This window comes from Schistocerca piceifrons, chromosome 11, assembly GCF_021461385.2.
Source record: "Schistocerca piceifrons isolate TAMUIC-IGC-003096 chromosome 11, iqSchPice1.1, whole genome shotgun sequence".
Taxonomy (NCBI): domain Eukaryota; kingdom Metazoa; phylum Arthropoda; class Insecta; order Orthoptera; family Acrididae; genus Schistocerca; species Schistocerca piceifrons.
In genome coordinates, this window is record NC_060148.1 from 98,930,013 (window position 1) to 98,951,087 (window position 21,075).

The 21,075-nt window shown below is 42.4% G+C and overlaps 1 protein-coding gene across 3 annotated transcripts in view; it reads right to left on the minus strand.

The window, feature by feature from the left end:
* The window catches only part of LOC124720416, a 331,791-nt gene that overhangs the window by 82,419 nt on the left and 228,297 nt on the right, over positions 1 to 21,075 (minus strand). For all 3 annotated transcript variants that reach the window (XM_047245766.1, XM_047245767.1, XM_047245765.1), the window contains 2 exons: positions 18,669 to 18,843; positions 6,429 to 6,650 (listed from right to left, as the gene is read on the minus strand). In XM_047245766.1, the coding sequence (XP_047101722.1) occupies positions 6,429 to 6,650; positions 18,669 to 18,843 (397 nt within the window). The remainder of the gene's footprint in view (positions 1 to 6,428; positions 6,651 to 18,668; positions 18,844 to 21,075) is intronic.

Consider the following 21,075-nt stretch of genomic DNA (forward strand, 5'->3'; position numbering starts at 1 on the left):
GGTGATAGTCTAGTAAAAAGCGATGGAAAAATTTACTTAAAAATAAATGTACAATATCTCTGTAAGAAAATACTTTGACAATAAACTGTTGTTTCAGTATTGTTGTAACATATGAATGCACATACAGTAAAATTTTTACCTCTCTGTCTCCAGTAGTTTGTGAGAAAATGTTCCCTATAGTAGGCATATAATAACATTGCGGGGATAGGTGATTCCGTATCCCCTTAAAGCCAAAGAGGGCTGCGCTGCGCATGTACTGTTTAGCATGCGCGCGATATCGTATCGATCTTCATCTTTGTACCGATAACTACGTTGACTACGAAGTTTCTCTAGAACAGGATTCCAAGCGGAATTTAACTGGTAACCGCTATCTCGATTGATAAGAGTCTCACTGTCTGACAATTTTATTTCTATGGATTCATTTATAATTGAACTCCAGAAATTTGATGTTTGAGCCACAATTTTTGTATCACCGTAATTCAGAGTGGCCAGCAGAAATACAATGTTCAGTGATTGTGGACTCGGTAGGTTGGAGAAGGCGAGTATGCCGTTCCACAATACGTTCCTGCACCATTCTTGTTGTCTGCCCTATATATGACTTGCCGCAATCACACGGAATCTTCTAGACACCTGACTTACGTAGGCCCAGGTCATCCTTAACGGATTCCACCAGTGATGATATTTTAGGAGGAGGGCGAAAGGTAACTCTAACTTCATGTTTTCTCAATATTCTACCTATCTGTGAAGAAATGTTCCCAATAAAAGGCAGATAAGCCGTTGACCTGAAGACCTCTTCTTCTTCCTTGTTGTGTCGTTTGTAGGACTGCCTAGCTCTGTTCACTTGCTTAGTTGAAAATTCCGCTTGGAATCCTGTTGTAGAGAAACTTCGTAGTCAACGTAGTTATCGGTATAAAGATGAAGATCGATCTGATATCGAAATGTCAAATTTTCACCGCGGAGGGCGCCAGGCGCAGCGCATTGAGTTGTGAACGCGCACGCTAAAAAGTACATGTGCAGCGCATGCGCAATGCAGCCCCCTTTGGCTTTAAATAGCAGAGCTCAGCACGTATTCGCCAGTACTTCTATAGCTGTTCTCACCTGAAGATGGCCAAAAGACTTTGTGCTGAAATATCGTGGGAGGATGTTGCTGACTTACGGCAGTTCTCCCGTGTTTTTAAGGAACAATCAGTACGTCGGGAAAGTTTCAAACATCACAAGAAACACATCATTTACAGATGTGTGTAGAGTCTGTGAGGAAAATGTTATGTTTGGAATAAAAACTTCATCCATATAAATTGGTGGTGATTCAGGAGATGAAAGACAGGAACGTATAACAGCAGGAAGACTTTGCACGTGATCTTTGAAAATGACTCGAATGCAATATTGTATATGAGCAATGAAGCACATTTTCACTTAAATAGGTCAGTTAATAAACATAAATACAGGTTTTTGGTCACTAAAGAGCCTTGTTCAGTTCACTGAAGCCCTTTTCACTGCCCACAGCTTCTGCCGGCACAATTCAGCCTAGTTTTCTGAGGACAATGGTATAATAGTGACAGTGACAACTGAACGTTACATTCGTGGACTGTACAGTCTTTCTGCCAGAATTACGGAGGTGACACATAAACAAGAGACGTGCTTATTTTCAATAGCAGGGTGCCACATTGCACACTGCAAATGTTTCTGGGGTAACTGTGAGGAATACATTCCTCGGATGCCTCATTTCGTGTTCTGGTGATGTGTGACGTCACCAAACTTGTCCGCTTGTAACTTCCTTGTACAGGTATTCTAAAAAACTTGTCTATTTTAACAAATTGGAAAGTTTCACGGAGTTGAAAGCTGCCATTAAAGATGATGTGGGTTCGACTTGCATGACCGAAGACTCTTTACCAGAGTAATAAGTAACTTCTTGCGGAGTGTTGTAAATTGTATTTGAGAGAATGGCCACCATTTGGATGACATAATTTTTCTCAAGTGTCTATGTCAATCGAACAGATCTGTCAACCTACAATTCTGTATTTAAAAAAAAAAAAAGAAAAGGTTAATTTTTTAAAAAATCAGTATACAACTATGCATTTGGAAACTGTTTCCTGGTAGTCACCCCATACGTACCTCTATCCTGACCACTTGCTGCGACTCTATACTACTATGGAAAATATTTCCTAAGATTTAAAGAGAGGTTTCTGTGGCAGGGAGCTTAACATCAGAATAATGATAATAATAATAATAATAATAATTTTTTAATGATGCCAGACTCAGTCTGGCCTCAGCACCAGAGACTGTGGTAGTGTGTGTGAGTTGCATTGCATGACTGCAGGTATGTTGCCTACCATCAACGAAGGCCTTTTTGGACAAAAGCTCACTTTCTCACAGTCTTTTTGTTGTGTCCATCTGTGACTCAGTATACCAACTACCTGGATTTTCCATTGTTTGCAAGATCTTTCTTCGATTAACAAGGATAGTGAGGGAGGGCTGGGGGTGGTGGAGAAAGGACACAGGAAGAAAAAGCAATTGATAGGGGGAAGGGGGGGGGGGATGATCCTGTTGAGTCTTCCATCTTGTATGGCTGTGATCCAAGAAACATTCCAGTTCCTGACGTTTCGTCAAAGCATCTTCGGAGATGCTCCTGGTGGTGATGAGTCTTGCAGACTGATGAGTCACATGTTGGAGTCTGACATAGAATACCGTATAAAATGGGCGTGTGATCAGTGGAGTTAATCTGTGTCAAGAAATCGTGAAGTTTTCTGAAACCAAAATTTTATCTACAATGACAAACTATTATCCTCAGCTACACTATGCGATCAAAAGTATCCAGACACCCGGCTGAAAATCATTACAAGTTTGTGGCGCCCTCCATCAGTAATGCTGGAATTCAAAGTGGTGTTGGCCCACCCTTAGCCTTCATGACAGCTTCCACTCTCACAGGCATACGTTCAGTCAGCTGCTGGAAGGTTTCTTGGGGAATGGCAGCCCATTCTTCACAGAGGGCTGCACTGAGGAGAAGTATCGATGTCAGTCGGTGAGGCCTGGCACAAAGTCGGTGTTCTGAAACATCCCGAAGGTATAGGATTTGGGTAAGGACTCTGTGCAGGTCAGACCATTACAGGGATATTACTGTCATGCAACCACTCCGCCACAGGCCATGCATTATGAACAGGTGCTTGATCATGTTGAAAGAGGCAATCGCCATCCCCAAATTGCTCTTCAACAGTGGGAAGCAAGAACGTGCTTAAAACATCAGTGTAGGCCTGTGCTATGATAGTGCCACGCAGAACAACAAGGGGTGCAAGCCCCCTCCATAAAAAACTAGACCACACCATAACACCGCCACCTCCGAATTTTACTGTTAGCACTACACACGCTGGCAGATGACGTTCACCTGGCATTCACCATACCTACGCCCTGCCATCGGATCGCCACATTGCGTACCGCGATTCGTCACTCCACACAACATTTCTCCACTGTTCAATCGTCCATTGTTTACGCTCCTTACACCAAGCGAGGCGTCGTTTGGTATTTACCAGCGTGATGTGTGGCTTATGAGCAACCGCTCGACCATTAAATCCAAGTTTTCTCACCTCCCGCATAACTGTCATAGTACTTGCAGTAGATCCTGATGCAATTTGGAGTTCCTGTGTGATGGTCTGGACAGATGTCTGCTTATTACACATTACAACCCTCTTCAACTGTCGTCGGTCTCTGTCAGTCAACAGACGAAGTCGGCCTGTACGCTTCTGTGCTATACGTGTCCCTTCACGTTTCCACTTCACTATCACATCGGAAACAGTGGACGTAGGGATGTTTAGGAGTGTGGAAATCTCGCCTACAGACATACGATACAAGTGACACCCAATCACTTGACCACGTTCGAAGTCAGTGAGTTCTGCGGAGCACCGCATTCTGGTCTTTCATGCTGTCTGATGGCTACCTGGTAGTAGGTGGCAGCACAATGCACCTAACATGAAAAATGTATGTTTTTGGGGGTGTCTGGATACTTTTGATCACATAGTGTATGTAGAGAAGACATCAAAATATATAAACATGGGGATAATTTTAAGAGACAAGAGCAGTCAGGAAACTTGGTGACATATGGATAGTGATTCCGCAAAATCAATAGACAAGTTTTTATCACTGAGAGGCAACGATCGATAGTTACGTTTTATCTCCTACAACGACTATCACTGCTGATCACATGTAAACAATAGCACGCCCACTTTACACAGAATTTAAGTCACTCTCTGATGCCCGACTTGTCACTTAACAACACTTGGCATTGCCAGCAGGACCTCTGAAGAAGTCCAATGCAGCTCTGGATGAAACATCAGGAACCAAAAAGTTTCTCTGACCACAGCCACACAACCTGGACAACTCACCAGCAACTATGACATCCACTCACGAAAGCCTTCACCTTCACTTTATTTTGTGGATTTGTGGTTTTTATGTGATCCTAGTTGGTAAATACACAGAGTATACATAGAATAAAAATAAACTTGATGAAGGACGAAGATGAGACAAATTTTGGTCTTGGCATTTATGGAGAAAAAATTGATTTTCTAAGAGATACTCAATCTGACTCAGCAACAAACCCCAGTGATGAAAGACTCATCTGAAGTTAAAAGTAATTCCACCCCATCTACTTTATTATGTGGAAGAGGCAAGAAAGAATCAATGCCTTCTTGGCAAGATAGCAATGGAGATACTATCGAAGACTGTGCTGCCAAAGCAGAGTTATTAAACATAGCCTTCTGAAATGCTTTCACAAAAGAAGACGAAGTAAATATTTCAGAATTCGAATCGAGAACAGCTGCCAACACGAGTAACGTAGATGTAAATATCCTCGGAGTAGTGAAGCAACTCAAATCAGTTAATAAACCAAGTCGTCTGGTCCAGACTGTATACCAATTAGGTTCCTTTATGAGTATGCCGGTGCATTAGCTCCATAGTTAATCCCATACAACTGTTTGCTCGACGAAAGATCCGTACCCAAAGACTGGAAAGTTGCACAGGTCACACCAATATTCAACAAAGGTAGTAGGAGTAATCCACTAAATTACAGGCCCATATCATTAACGTAGATATGCAGCAGGATTTTAGAACAAATATTGTGTTCGAACATTATGAATTACCTCGAAGGAAACGGTCTATTGACACACAGTCAACATAGGTTTAGAAAACATCGTTCCTGTGAAACACAACTAGCTCTTTATTCACATGAAGTGCTGAGTGCTATTGACAAGAGATTTCAAATCGATTCCGTATTCCTGGATTTCCGGAAGGCTTTTGACACTGTACTACACAAGCGGCTCGTAGTGAAATTGCGTGCTTATGGAATATCGTCTCAGTTATGTGACCGGATTTGCGATTTCCTGCCAGAGAGGTCACAGTTCGTAGTAACTGATGGAAAGTCATCAAGTAAAACAGAAGTGATTTCAAGCGTTCCCCAAGGTACTGTTATAGGCCCTTTGCTGTTCCTTATCTATATAAACGATTTGGGAGCAAACTGAGCAGCCGTTTTCGGTTGTTTGCAGATGACACTGTCGTTCATCGACTAATAAAGTCATCAGAAGATCAAAACAAAATGCCAAACGATTTAGAAAAAAATATCTGAATGGTGCGAGAAGTGACAGCTGACCCTAAATAACGAAAAGTGTGAGGTCATCCACATGAGTGCTAAAAGGAACTCATTAAACTTCGGTTACACGATAAATCAGTCTAATCTAAAAGCCATAAATTCAACTAAATACCTATGTATTACAATTAAGAACAACTTAAATTGGAAACAACACAGAAAATGTTGTGGGGAAGGCTAACCAAAGGCTGTGTTCTATTGGTAGAACACTTAGAAAATGTAACAGACCTACTAAGGAGACTGCCTACACTACGCTTGTCCGTCCTCTTTTTAGAATACTGCTGCGCAGTGTGGGATCCTTACCGGATAGGACTGACGGAGTACATTGGGAAAGTTCAAAGAAGGGCAGCACGTTTTGTATTATCGCGAAATATGGGAGAAAGTGTCACAGAAATGATGCAGGATTTGGGCTGGAAATCATTAAAAGAAAGGCGCTTTTCATTGTGATGGAATCTTCTCACGAAATTCCAATCACGAACTTTCTCCTCCGAATGCGAAAATATTTTGTTGACACCGACCTACATAGGGAGAAACAATCACTATGACAAAATAAGGGAAATCAGAGCTCGTACGGAAAGATACAGGTGTTCATTCTTTCCGTGCGCTATACGAGATTGGAATAATAGAGAATTGTGAAGGTGGTTCGATGAACCCTCTGCCAGGCACTTAAATGTGATTTGCAGAGTATCCGTGTAGATGTAGATGTAGATGTAATGTAGATGAAGATGAAAAGCAACCAATAATGGCAAAAACAATAATGTTTCTCTACTGACACTAAACAAACAGAGCAGAGACCCACCTGTACGGGGACAGCATGATGGCCCGTGCAATGAGCGGTTTGAGGGGCGGTGCATGGCCGAGAAAATCTTCTGAGCCCCAGTCCAACTCGTCCCTTGTTTCAGTTTTAAAGTGTGCAACGGACGTGGCCAAATTTGGACGTTGTGGCTTCCTCGGACCTACGCGACGGCTGTCTCCCGACGAACTGTGTGGAGTTTTCTTCCGAGTGGATGATGAGCTCTTGCTACAAGTTGAGGAAAAAACAAAATGAAGCTGTCAGCAAATTATATGTTAAGACAACACACAAGTTATTAGTGAAACATATTCCACTTCAGTTATGATACCTTTGTTTCACAGACAGAAAGACAAAAGTCATGGGATTTATTTCATTTATTTATTTACACAAGTTATGTAGGACCAAATTGAAGAGCAAATCTCCAAGGTCATGGAACGTGTCAGTACATGAAATTATAACATAAAAGTAATAACAGATAAAAATAAAATGTTTATGCACCCGAAAAAAGTCAAGCCATAAGTTTAAGTTAACACAATCAATAATATAACAACAATCAGCTTAATTTTTCAAGGAACTTCCCAACAGAATAGAAGCAGTGACCCATGAGGAAACTCTTCGGTTTTGATTTGAAAGTGTGTGTATCACTGATAAAATTTTTGAATTCTTGTGGTAGCTTACTGAAAATAGATGCAGCAGTATACTGCACACCTTCCTGCAGTCCAATCCAAATGTAGGTTTGGTTTCTGCTGAGTATTAACTGGGTGAAAGCTGCTTATTCTAGCAAATAAGCTAATATTGTTAACCAGAAATGGTAGTAAGGAATATATATATATACTGAGAGGCCAATGTCAAAATAGCCAGACTCATGAACAGGGGTTGACAAGAGGTTCGTGAACATACACCACTTATTGTACGAACTGCCCGTTTCTGAGCCAAAAATATCCTTTTAGAATTGGAAGAGTTACCCCAAAATATAATACCATATGACATAAGGCAATGAAAATAAGCAAATGAGACTAATTTTCGTGTCGAACGATCACTCACTACAGATTCCGTTCGAATAGTAAAAATGGCAGCATTAAGTCTTTGAACAACATCCTGAGCGTGGACGTTCCACGACAGTATACTATCTACCTGAGCACATAGAAATTTGAACTGTTCAATTTCACTAATCAAATGCCCATTCTGTGAAATTAAAACGCCAGGTTTTTCTCGAATTGTGTTTTAGAAACTGTAAAAACTGAGCCTTACTGTGATTTAGTGTTAGTCTATATTCTTCAAGCCACGAACTTATGTCATGAATTGCACTGTTTGAAACAGACCCAGTGTTGCACACAACATCCTTTACTACCAAGCTAGAGTCATCAGCAAACAGAAATATTTTAGAGTTACTCGTAATACTAGAGGGCATATCATTTACCAGGTGTACCGTTATGAAACGAGCGTTTTTTTGTGAAAATGAAACACTAATTTTGAATTGGAAAGTAAAAACATTTTATTCAAAGTACTGACCATTGCTTTTTATACACTTTGACCACCTTTCTGGCAATTTGTGGACACCACACCGATAGAAATGTTCATCTTTTGAAGCAAACCAATCAGACACCTAATTTTCAACTTCTTCGTAGGAATCGAAGTGTTCCTCAGCCAATGCGTGTTCCATTGATGAAAACAAATGGTAGTCGGAAGGGCCAAGTCTGGTGAATATACAGTGGTGTGGTAACAGCTCCCAGCCAAGTGTTTTGATTGTATCCTGAACCAGTTTTGCTTTGTGTGCAGGTGCATTGTCGTGTAAAAAAATTACTTTGTCACCTCTTCTGGTCCAAGCTGGTCTTTTTTCGATCAATGCATAATTCAAAATCATTTGTTGCCTGTAGCAATTAGTACTCGTAGTTTCACCGGGTTTTAGAAGCTCATGATACACCACACTTTTCTGATCCCACCAAACACAGAACATTGTCTTCTTGTCGAATTGATCTGGTTTTGCAGTCGATGTTGATGGCTGTCCCGGATTAACCCATGATTGTTTGTTGTGCAACATTTAGCATTGCTGCCATTTGCTTCTGATTCAAAGTATCATCTTCATCCAATATTGCTTGCAATTTGGCATCTTTGAACTTTTTTGGTTCATTACTTACATCAAAATCATTATTTCTGAACCATTGAAACCATCTTTTGCATGTTGCTTCTGATAGAGCACGACCACTATATGCCTCGGCTGGCATTCGATGCGACTCTGCATCACTTTTTTTAAAATGAAAACAAAAAATTAATACTTTCCGCAAATCATCACTTTCTGGTATAAAATTCAACATTGTGAACACGATGAAAACATATGTTGTTGTTCGTTTCATGTATGTTGTTGATGTATGCTAAATATCTTTGACAGATGTCATACCAACCAAAAAAAAAAATAAAAAAAATTAAGGCTCGTTCACAACAAATGTTCCCTATCGACACATTTGTATCTTAACACTCATTTCATACCGGTACACCTGACCCAAACACTGATCCCTGGGGCACCCCCCACTTCACTGCTTGACTGTACCCCACTCAGAACCCACAACACAGCCATTCTCATCATTGTGTTGCTAAAGTAAGAGGTGAACCAATTGTGAGCTATTCCCCGTATTCTGTAATGGTCCACCTTCTCGAGCAATATTTCGTGATCAACACAATCAAACACCCTAGTTAAATAAATAAAAAAAAAAGTCTAGCATTCGAAACCTTTTGTTTAACCCATACTGTACCTCACAAGGAAAGGAGAATATAGCATTTTCAGTTGTTAAAGAACTTCTAAAGCCGCACTGTACATTTGGTAGCAAATTATGTGATATAAAATGATTAATTATCCTTACATACACAACCTTTTCAATTACTTTTAGCAAACACTGATGGCATAAAAATAGGTCTAAAATTGTCTACTTTACCCCTTTATCCCTTTTTATAAAGCGGTGTTACTACTGAGTACTTTAATCGTTCAGGAAACTGACCATTCCTAAAGGAAACATTACAGATATGGCAATAGTAGGATACCTCCAACCATCATGTCGGACCTCCTTTTGCCGGGCACAGTGCAGCAACTCGATGTGACACGGACTCGACAAGTAAGTGGAAGTTCCCCGCAGAAAATATTCAGCCGTGCTGCCTCTATAGCTGACGTAACTGTGAAAAGTGTTATCAGTGCAAGATTTTGTACACGAACTGATCTCTCGGCTAGGTTCCGCAAATGTTTGACGAGATTAATGTCAGGCAATCTGGATGGCAAAATCGTTTGCTCAAATTATCCAGAATGTTTCTCAAACCAATAGTGAACAACTGTGGCCCAGCGACACGGTGCACAGTTGTCCGTAAAAATTCCTCGACTGTTTGGAAACACGAAGTCTGTGAATGGCTGTAAATGGTCTCCGAGTAGCTGAACACAATCAGAGACCACGTCCATTCCGTGTAAACAACCCACACCATTACGGAGACACCACCACCTCGCACACTGCCTTGTCGACAACTCTGGTCTGTGGCTTCGTGAGGTTTGTGTCACACTGTTAACACTACCATCAGCTCTTACTGGCTGAAACAGGGACTCATATGACCAGGCCACAGTTTTCCAGTCGTCTAGGATCCAACCGATAAGATCGCGAGCCCAGAAAGGGTGCCGCAGGTGGTGTCGTGTTGTTAGCAGAGGCACTCGCTTCCGTCGTCTTCTGCCGTAGCCCCTTAAGGGGGGCAGGACGTCAAACGGGCCGACTTCGAGAGGGAGAGGCACCACAGGACATTTTAATTTGCACTGTCTATACTTGGCTGCATTTGTTGCTATAGGTACACTTTTCTTCATAAGTAAGAGTGATTCTTCGATGAATTTTGCACAGCTTACAAACCATACTTACAGGTGTATGAAACTCTAGAATTTTTTAATCTATGGAAAAATGAATGGGCTGTAATGTTTTAAACTTCGTGTTTAGAGAAAACTCAAATTTTATAGTTAATTAACTCAATCTTTACCACAGTTTTTAACAGATTTGGGAAATTCTAGAGTTTCATACACCTGTAAGTATGGTTTGTATGCTGTGCAAAATTCATCGAAGAATCTCTCTTACTTATGAAGAAAAGTGTACCTATAGCAACAAATTCAGGCAATACCAAGTGAGAAAATGATGAAATTTCAAATGTATAAAAAAAAAAAAAAAAAAAAAAAAAAAAAAAAAAAAAAAAAAAAAGTTTTGTTATGTTTTTGAACTTCCTCTCCTATGAGTGTGAATCCTGAATCCTTCCTGGTCATGCTGACAAAGTTTTATGAATTTATTTATAAAAGTATAGACAGAGTAAATTAAAATGTCCTGTGGTGCCTCTCCTGCTCCAAGTCGGCCCGTTTCACGTCCTACCCCCCTTAACGGCAAATTTTGCTGCACAGCCCTAAAGGATACATTTGTCGTGCATCCCACATTGATTTCTGTGGTTATTTCACACAGTGCTGCTTATGTGTTAGCACTGAGAACTCTACGCAAACGCTGCTGCTCTCGGTCATTAAACGAAAGCTGTCAGAAACTGTGTTGTCGGTGTGAGAGTTAATGCCTGACTTTGGTATTCTTGGCACACTCTTGACACTGTGGTCTCGAAATACTGAATACTCCAATGATTTCTGAAATCTAATATCCCGTGCGTCTAGCTCCGACTACCATTCCAGATTCAAAGTCCGTTAATTCCCGTCGTGTGGCCCTAATCGTGTGAAAAATCTTTTCAGATGACTCACCTGAGTATAAATGATAGAGCCACCAATGCACTTCCCCCTTATACCTTGTGTATGCAATACTACCACCACCTGTATATGTGTACGAGAGGGGACCCAAAAGAAACCAGATTGTTGTCATAAAAAATTTATTGATAAACCTTTTTAAAAAATTATTTCAGTCACCTTCAAAATGCTCTCCATTACATGCGATGCACTTGTCAAGTCATTCCCGAAGCACAATTCCACTAACATAAAAAAAGACAATGATCATCGTCTTCACATTTGACCTCACTTGCCTCGCTTTTTTTGGTCTGGGAGAGTTGGGAGTCCTCCACTGGCTTGACACTTGCACGGTTTCTGGGTCATACCCGTAACACCAACTCTCATCCCCTGTAATGACTTTCTTCAAGAAGTTTGGATCACGTGCAATCTCTGTTCTCAGGTCCTGACACACATTCATGCGGATCGTTTTTTTGCTCCTGTGTGAGAAGGCGCGGAACAAATTTAGCAGCAACACGTCTTGTGTCCAAATCCTCACTCAAAATCCGCTGGAACGAGCTCCAACTGATTCCTGTCTCTGCTGAAATTCGGTCGATCGTTTGGCAATGATCCTTGTCGATCTTTCGACGGACCTTTCCAATGTTCTCTTCATTTCGCGATGTTGAAGGGCGTCCAGAACGAGCTTGGTCTTCAACACACCTCTCATCACCTTTAAAGCACCCAAACCACTCGAAAACTTGTGTGCGGCTTATACCTTCCTCCTGGAAAGCTTCCAGAAGCATTTGGTGTATCTCCGTTGCAGTTTTTTTAAGCAGGAAACAAAATTTCACACAGACCCTTTGTTCTTTTAAAGTTGCCATAACGACTTCGCAGAGGTAACCCGCCAACAGTCAGAGAAACACAATACCACACTTGCACGTTCAGCTCTTCACTGACGCCATCTGCAAAGCTGTTTCATGAAGGTCTCTACTAACACCATCTAGCGTGAGAACCCTGCACTACGTCTACGAGTGGCAGTGCCCTCGGAGTCCGGTTTCTTTTGGGTCCCCCCCTCGTTTATCACTACCCCACAAGTTTGTTGCCTCAGCGCAAATGTACCTCCATGACACGGAAATGCCACCGCTACCAACTCGCGTACCCTCGATCACCCTCTCAAATGATGCATACACTGATGAACAAAACATTACGACCCTCTGTTTAAACGGGGTTGATCCACGTCTGGAACATCAATACAGCAGCAATTACGCATTGTATGGACACTTCATGTGCTTGTCAGATTTACGGAGCTACATGGCAGCGGATGCTTATGGTAACAAATTGCAGGCCAGTTTGTGGATGCAGAGATGGTGCCCAATAGCGCCCACAGGCGCATTTAGTAGCCGAGATATTAATGCGAATTTACTATCGCACTTCTCAAACTATTGTAGTACTATCCCGGCCTCGTGAAAGACTGGAAGGTGTCGTCGGTGGGGAAGAAGTCGAGTGTGAAGGGGTGCAGTTGTTCCACAATAAGATTTACGCAGTGCAGTTGGTATTCCGAAGCATTTCATTGTGTATATCATGTTGCACTCAAATTTTATGGAATTGATGGGTTTACGCACAGCTGGTTTGATCACACTTAAACAGAATGCAGAAAGTTGTGCTTAATAATTCAAACAATTTTGTAGGGATAGAAAATTTTAGTGACTGGGGAGAAATTAGAAAGATACTCCCATGGGGTCCAATTTTGGGTGCAGTCCCATTCCTTATGCACAGTGCAGAGAAACAATTTGACCAAAAGTGTAGAACAGGATGACATCATCGAACGAAGGTATTTTGAGTATATGAACAAAGAGAGAGAATTGCAGATTTACGGTAGAGTCCACACAGGATGGGCAATATGAGGGCAGCTCATAGAATTTACCAGAAATGTTATCTACATCACAGGATACCTCAGAAAAATACTTTTGTGTTAACTGACAGACATATGCGAGAGGTAGGATGTTTGTGGGCTAATAAGCAACATACAGGCAGAAGACACCCTGTTTTACAGACAAGTTTGACAAACATGTGTTACGTTGCTCACAGTCAGAGCGTAAGGACAGGTACCAGACAAATTGCTCGTGAACTTAGAATGAAAATCTGGAATTTCATTCATGGGATTGGTCTGAATCCTTTTCAGCAGCTAATGTACAAGCTGTGGGTCCGGACAACTACCGTAGCATCTGGAATTTGCCGACCGGTTCCTACAACAATTAGCATGACAGCTGCATTTCCACAAACATGTGTTGCTCACAGCAAAGGTTGCTTTATCCATGAAGGCATTTTCAATTCACACAACACTCACAGCTGGGCACTACAGAATCTTCATGCAATATATATCCACAAACAAGAGGGATTTGCTGTAAATATGTGGGTGGGAATTGTGAATGACTCACTCAGTGGTCCCTACATGTTACCTCACTAGAGAAGATATCACTTGGAGTTACACAGACCTTTTGATTCCAACATGATGTTGCAACTCGACATTTTGCACATGCTGACCAAGATTGTCTAGACAGAACATTTGTTAACAGGCAGATCGGACGTGGTGGACCGACACGTCGGCCTATATTTTTGCCAGACTTGACAACGGTGGATTTTTTCCTGTGAGGTACCACAAAAGACAGCATGCATGCAACACCAGGTGAGGATAACAGGGCTTTGTGGCTCATATTACGGCAGCAGCACCAGTGATTCAGATCACTCCCAGTGTATTTCAAAAAACACACCGATCCGTGCATCACTGCTATTTCCTATACCAATGTGAAAAACGGTGGTCAGTTTGAACATTCCCTACAACATGCTCTTGTTAATAAAGTGGTGGCAAGTCTGTGTACGAGAGGATATTAAATTTTTCATTTACTATGACCTTTTTAGTGCAGGTTGCCATATGAAATATGGACACACGATTATCTTCATTGCTAAGGACGTGCCGTATGTTCCTTGTATGTGATGCTTGAAGTTTTCCTTGTTCTTACTGTGATGATTAGTTAGTCCAAACATTTTGTTTAAGAATACATTTTCTGTGAATTTTTTTCATTTTGAATAAAGGCATCCATATGACAGATTTCAATTACATTCATGTGGTGCTGAAAATATACGAATGTTACCTCTAATTCCTACACCAAAATTCCTTCATTTGATGCTGTCTTTCTACGCTACACTAATTCAAAATGATTATGCAATTTTCATACTGCAAATTTGGCTATTTTCTTCTATTTGGGATGGAAATGACAAAAACCACAAAGCATTTTGATGTCTCTGGGCGAAGTTCCAAAAAATAATTTAGTTATTAAATTAATATTATTGCATAGTTTGCAACTCTTGTCGTTTGGTTTGTTACTGAAATTAACATGGCTATTTCTATGATGTTAACACTCAGAGGACTGTTTACATGTAATATGAATTTTATCTGCTTCAAAAAATTATGTTTTCTCAGTAACTGTGTAGTTGCAAACTTTGTTGCAAGCTTCCATTAAAGACTATTTTTGATAAGCTGTAAAATCCATATTGTATTTCTTGTATATAGAACTTATAGGTTATGAATATAATAGAGGGAAACATTCCATGTGGGAAAAATATATCTAAAAACAAAGATGAAGTAACTTACCAAACGAAAGCATTGGTATGTTGATAGAGGCACAAACAAACACAAACACACACACAAAATTCAAGCTTTCGCAAACCACGGTTGCTTCATCAGGAGAGAGGGAAGGAAAGGGAAAGACGAAAGGATGTGGGTTGTAAGGGACAGGGTAAGGAGTCATTCCAATCCCGGGAACGGAAAGACTTACCTTAGGGGGAAAAAAGAACAGGTATACACTCGCACACACACACACACACACACACACACACACACACACACACACACACACATATCCATCCGCGCATATACAAACAAGCAGACATATGTAAAGGCAAAGAGTTTGGGCAGAGATGTGAGTCGAGGCAGAAGTACAGAGGCAAAGATGTTGTCGAATGACTGGTGAGGTATGAGCGGCGGCTACTTGAAATTAGCGGAGGTTGAGGCCTGGTGGGTAATGGGAAGAGAGGATATATTGAAGGGCAAGTTCCCATCTCTGGAGTTCGGATAGGTTGGTGTTGGTGGGAAGTATCCAGATAACCCGGATGGTGTAACACTGTGCCAAGATGTGCTGGCCGTGCACCGAGGCACGTTTAGCCACAGGGTGATCCTCATTACCAACAAACACTGTCTGCCTGTGTCCATTCATGCGAATAGACAGTTTGTTGCTGGTCATTCCCACATAAAAGCTTCACAGTGTAGGCAGGTCAGTTGGTAAATCACATGGGTGCTTTCACACATGGCTCTGCCTTTGATTGTGTACACCTTCCGGGTTACAGGACTGGAGTAGGTGGTGGTGGGAGGGTGCATGGGACAGGTTTTACACCGGGGGCAGTTACAAGGGTAGGAGCCAGAGGGTAGGGAAGGTGGTTTGGGGATTTCATAGGGATGAACTAACAGGTTACGAAGCTTAGGTGGACAGTGGAAAGACACTCTTGGTGGAGTGGGGAGGATTTCATGAAGGATGGATCTCATTTCAGGGCAGGATTTGAGGAAGTCGTATCCCTGCTGGAGAGCCACATTCAGAGTCTGGTCCAGTCCCGGAAAGTATCCTGTCACAAGTGGGGCATTTTTGTGGTTCTTCTGTGGGAGGTTCTGGATTTGAGGGTATGAGGAAGTGGCTCTGGTTATTTGTTTCTGTACCAGGTCAGGAGGGTAGTTGTGGATGCGAAAGCTGTTTTCAGGTTGTTGGTGTAATGGTTCAGGGATTCGGGACTGGAGCAGATTCGTTTGCCACGAAGACCTAGACTGTAGGGAAGGGACCGTTGGATGTGGAATGGGTGGCAGCTGTCATAGTGGAGGTACTGTTGCTTGTTGGTGGGTTTGATGTGGACGGACGTGTGAAGCTAGCCATTGGACAGATGGAGGTCAATGTCAAGGAAAGTGGCGTGGGATTTGGAGTAGGACCAGGTGAATCTGATGGAACCAAAGGAGCTGAGGTTGGAGAGGAAATACTGGAGTTCTTCTTCACTGTGAGTCCAGATCGTGAAGATGTCATCAATAAATCTGTACCAAACTTTGGGTTGGCAGGCCTGCGTAACCAAGAGGACCCATTACATGCAGTCTCCCATCCTTCATCAAAGACACCAACCACTTTCTCGAACACCTGGAATCCTTACCCAATCTGTTACCCCCGGAAACCATCCTTGTAACCATTGATGCCACTTCCCTATACACAAATATTACGCACGTCCAGGGCCTTGCTGTGATGGAGCACTTCCTTTCGCGCCGATCACCTGCCACCCTACCTAAAACCTCTTTCCTCATTACCTTAGCCAGCTTCATCCTGACTCACAACTTTTTCATTTTCGAAGGGCAGACATACCAAAAATTAAAGGGAACAGCCATGCGTACCAGGATGCCCCCCTCGTATGCCAACCTATTTATGGGTCGCTTAGAGGGAGTCTTCTTGGTTACCCAGGCCTGCCAACCCGAAGTTTGGTACAGATTTATTGATGACATCTTCACGATCTGGACTCACATTGAAGAAGAACTCCAGAATTTCCTCTCCAACCTCAACTCCTTTGGTTCCATCAGATTCACCTGGTCCTACTCCAAATCCCATGCCACTTTCCTTGATGTTGACCTCCATTTGTCCAATGGCCAGCTTCACACACCTATCCTCATCAAACACACCAACAAACAACAGTACCTCCATTATTACAGCTGCCACCCATTCCACATCAAATGACCCTTCTCTACAGTCTAGGTCTTCGCGGCAAACAAATCTGTGCCATTCCTGAATCCCTGAACCATTACACCAACAACCTGAAAACAGCTTTCGCGTCCGCAACTACCCTCCTGACCTGGTACTGAAGCAAATAACCAGAGCCACTTCCTCATACCCTCAAACCCAGAACCTCCCACAGAAGAACCCCAAAAGTGCCCCACTTGTGACAGGATACTTTCCGGGACTGAATCAGACTCTGAATGTGGCTCTCCAGCAGGGATACGACTTCCTCAAATCCTGCTCTGAAATGAGATCCATCCTTCATGAAATCCTCCCCACTCCACCAAGAGTGTCTTTCCACCGTCCACCTAACCTTTCTAACCTCTCGGTTCATCCCTATGAAATCCCCAAACCACCTTCCCTACCCTCTGGCTCCTACCCTTGTAAACGCCCCCAGTGTAAAACCTGTCCCATGCACCCTCCCACCACCACCTACTCCAGTCCTGTAACCCGGAAGGTGTACACGATCAAAGGCAGAGCCACGTGTGAAAGCACCCACGTGATTTACCAACTGACCTGCCTACACTGTGAAGCTTTCTATGTGGGAAAGACCAGCAACAAACTGTCCATTCACTTGAACGGACACAGGCAGACAGTATTTGTTGGTAATGAGGATCACCCTGTGGCTAAACATGCCTCGGTGCACGGCCAGAACATCTTGGCACAGTGTTACACCGTCCGGGTTATCTGGATACTTCCCACTAACACCAACCTGTCAGAACTCCAGAGATGGGAACTTGCCCTTCAATATATCCTCTCTTCCCATTACCCACCAGACCTCAACCTCCGCTAATTTCAAGTTGCCGCCGCTCATGCCTCACTTGTCATTCGACAACATCTTTGCCTCTGTACTTCCGCTTCGGCTGACATCTCTGCCCAAACTCTTTGCCTTTACATATGTCTGCTTGTCTGTATATGTGCGGATGTGTGTGTGTGTGTGTGTGTGTGTGTGTGTGTGTGTGTGCGCGCGCGCGCGCGCGCGCGTGTGTGCGAGTGTATACCTGTCCTTTTTTCCCCCTAAGGTAAGTCTTTCCTTTCCCGGGATTGGAATGACTCCTTACCCTCTCCCTTAAAACCGACATTCTTTCGTCTTTCCCTCTCCTTCCCTCTTTTCCGATGAAGCAACCGTGGGTTGCGAAAGCATGAATTTTGTGTGTGTGTTTGTGTTTGTTTGTGCCTCTATCAACACACCAACTCTTTCGTTTGGTAAGTTACATCATCTTTGTTTTTAGAACTTATAGGGTACCTAGAGTTGCGAGTGGGCGTCACGTGCGGAAGCCATGAAGAGAAGCTTACGAGAGTGGACCACTGCACGAGTCAGGAGTGGAACGACAGAGGATCTCAGAGATATGTAACACGGGTATGAGAGTAAGTGAGGGTATTTGGATAGTAGGGTGAGTGAATGAGAGAGAAGGGACAGGGAAGCAAGTTTCACACGTAAGAAAGGAACATACAGGTTCAATGTTGTATCTGTGTGTCAGAGGTAATTAGGGAAGGCAGAGAAGAGAACAAAAACACAAAGTCCAAACAAAGAAGCTTAGGCTAAGAAAGTCTGTAAAATATCACCTCACCAGTTTGTTAGAAACTGACTGGTTTGACATGCAATGTTATTAGCTTTTGACTGTTAGGAAGTAGGAAGCATTTTTCCTTCAGAGTTGACAGGCAAATTAGGAAAACATGCAGTACCTCGTTTTGCAACGGGTAGAGGGCTCGCAGAGCCGGCCCTGGGCATACTGCGGCGGCCGCTTGCGAGGCAGTGTCTGGGTGCAGTGGCGCTGCAGTCGGTTCACCAGCTGCCACTTGCAGCAGTACTGGTTGGGCGAGCTGAAGTTCTCCCGCAGTGTGTCCGCGAACGAAGGCACTGTGCCGTTCAACATGAAAACAGTTCGCATTAGAACTTTACAGCTCCGAACAGAGTCGATACGAGAGGTAGTCAGAGTTTTCATTAACGGATAACAAGATAAGGCTACACAATTAATTTTTCATGCATTTGATGGCACACGTCTGCAGTCACGGACAATCGAATAGCCGTGGCACAGTACTGTGGCACACAGCGAGAGGATCCACAACGACCCGGTGTGGCCCGTCGGTAAAGTGGAGTATCGTGCATTAATCCGACATCGGCAACAAGAGAGGAGTTGCAGCAGTGTACGTTTAATACAGGGGGCTAAACAAGTCGTGTCAATACTGCTCCTCGAGATCTCTGCTGCGGCCTCGGTTCAGTTTGGTTCGGTTGGCTTTCCAAACAGATGCGAATAGTTGCAGACACCTCTGGACGCAACCTATGTCACGTTCAAAATGTTATTCGAGGTGTTGAAAACTGATCCGTAACTAACTTTTTTTTTCCTTTTCCACTATGACCTTAACTGCAATACTGTGATGTAGTGTGGGAGTCTTTGCAATAATGGGTTCCACCAGCTCTATCTTCTTAAGCCAGCAAAAGATGTTCACTATAACTGAAAATGTAGTTAAATATACCGCATTTACTCGAATCTAAGCCGCACTTTTTTCCGGTTTTTGTAACCCAAAAAAAACGCTTGCGGCTTAGAATCGAGTGCAAAGTAAGTGGAAGTTCTGTAAAATGTTGGTAGGTGCCGCCACAACTAACTTCTGCCGACGAATATATGTAGCGCTACAGAGGCATACTTTGCAGGCACAAAGATAAATATAGGCGCCGAAACCTCTGTGTCAGTAAATAAATATAAAAAAAAAGGTGGAAGACGAGCCTCGAGTTTCGACCACTGCATTTTCATACATTATCCAACGAAGTAAATACAAATTCTGTATTGTTCATCTTGGAATGTAGCAGCCTTTCAATGTACTAGGAAAATCCGACTGGCAAGACTGTTTGGGATGTTTGTCAATAAGGCCAACTCTACGTTCTGAATTTTTTCCTACCTGTGACGAGAGATGTTTGCTAATAGGAACTTTTATGAATTGTGAATCACATGCAGTATTCTCTTCACCATAAGAATAATACAAATATAAACATTTTGCCATGTATTCTTCCGTGTTTGCTGCTATCTCATTTAAATCCTGTCTGCCTCATAAACTACAAAACTAGAGTGAGACAACAGCAAACGCTGAATAATATACATATCATGTCATGTTTATATTCGTATTGTTCTTATGCCTAATAGTGATACAGTCAGAAATGAAGCACGGCAATAGACAAGATTTTTAAATCTAAGATGACTAATTTCTGTGCAGAATGTAATGTACTAAAGAGGCGTTTGCAAAGATTTTCAAACGGAGAAAAATTTTCGCTAAACTCTCCTTCACAACATCTTCTATCACACACAGTCTATTATTTGGTTCTTGTTGATTATTATCAAAGAAAGCAGCAGTGTAAGTAACAACAAATAGCAGTCTCTTGCCACTGTTTCGCTAATGAGATGATTCCTCTCTTTTTTTTTAAATTGGAAGCGGTGGCAGCGCGCAAAAAAGCAAGCCATGCCGCGAGCGGCAACAGATCGCAATAATGCATTTTCAGCTTAGAGTGACGTAAACACCTATAACAAAGAGAACGGCACTTATCAGATCAAAGAAAAATAAGCAATCGATTCAAACCAGACGAAGCACGTGAAAAAGGAAGGGTACCCGTATAAATACAGACGGAGCGCCTGATGCATAGCGATGGCTACCTGGTAAAGCTTAACTGCTAAGCTTACGACTCGAACCAAACTACTGTAGCTGTATCGTAATTCATTCGACCTAAATTGTGTCTCACATTACAATGGACCAACTTTGTTTCAATTTGGAGGTGCGGCCTAAAACTTTTCTCTCCCCTTGAATTTCGAGTCTCAAATTTCAGGTGCGGCTTAGATCCAGGAATTTTTTTTTTTTTCCTCAGTTTCGAGTCTCATTTTCCAGGTGTGGCTTAGATTCGAGTAAATATGGTAGTGGATACATGTGGAACATGCCACTGTGCAGGCTTCGGTTTAATGTATGTATAAATAGAAGTGCAAAAGCCACCAGCTCTGGACATCAGCTATCATACTACAGAACTGTCAATTCTGGCCTGACTATCAGATGTTAAAGCATCAGATATACCTGTTATGATATACAATCTATATATAAAAAAAAGTAAAAA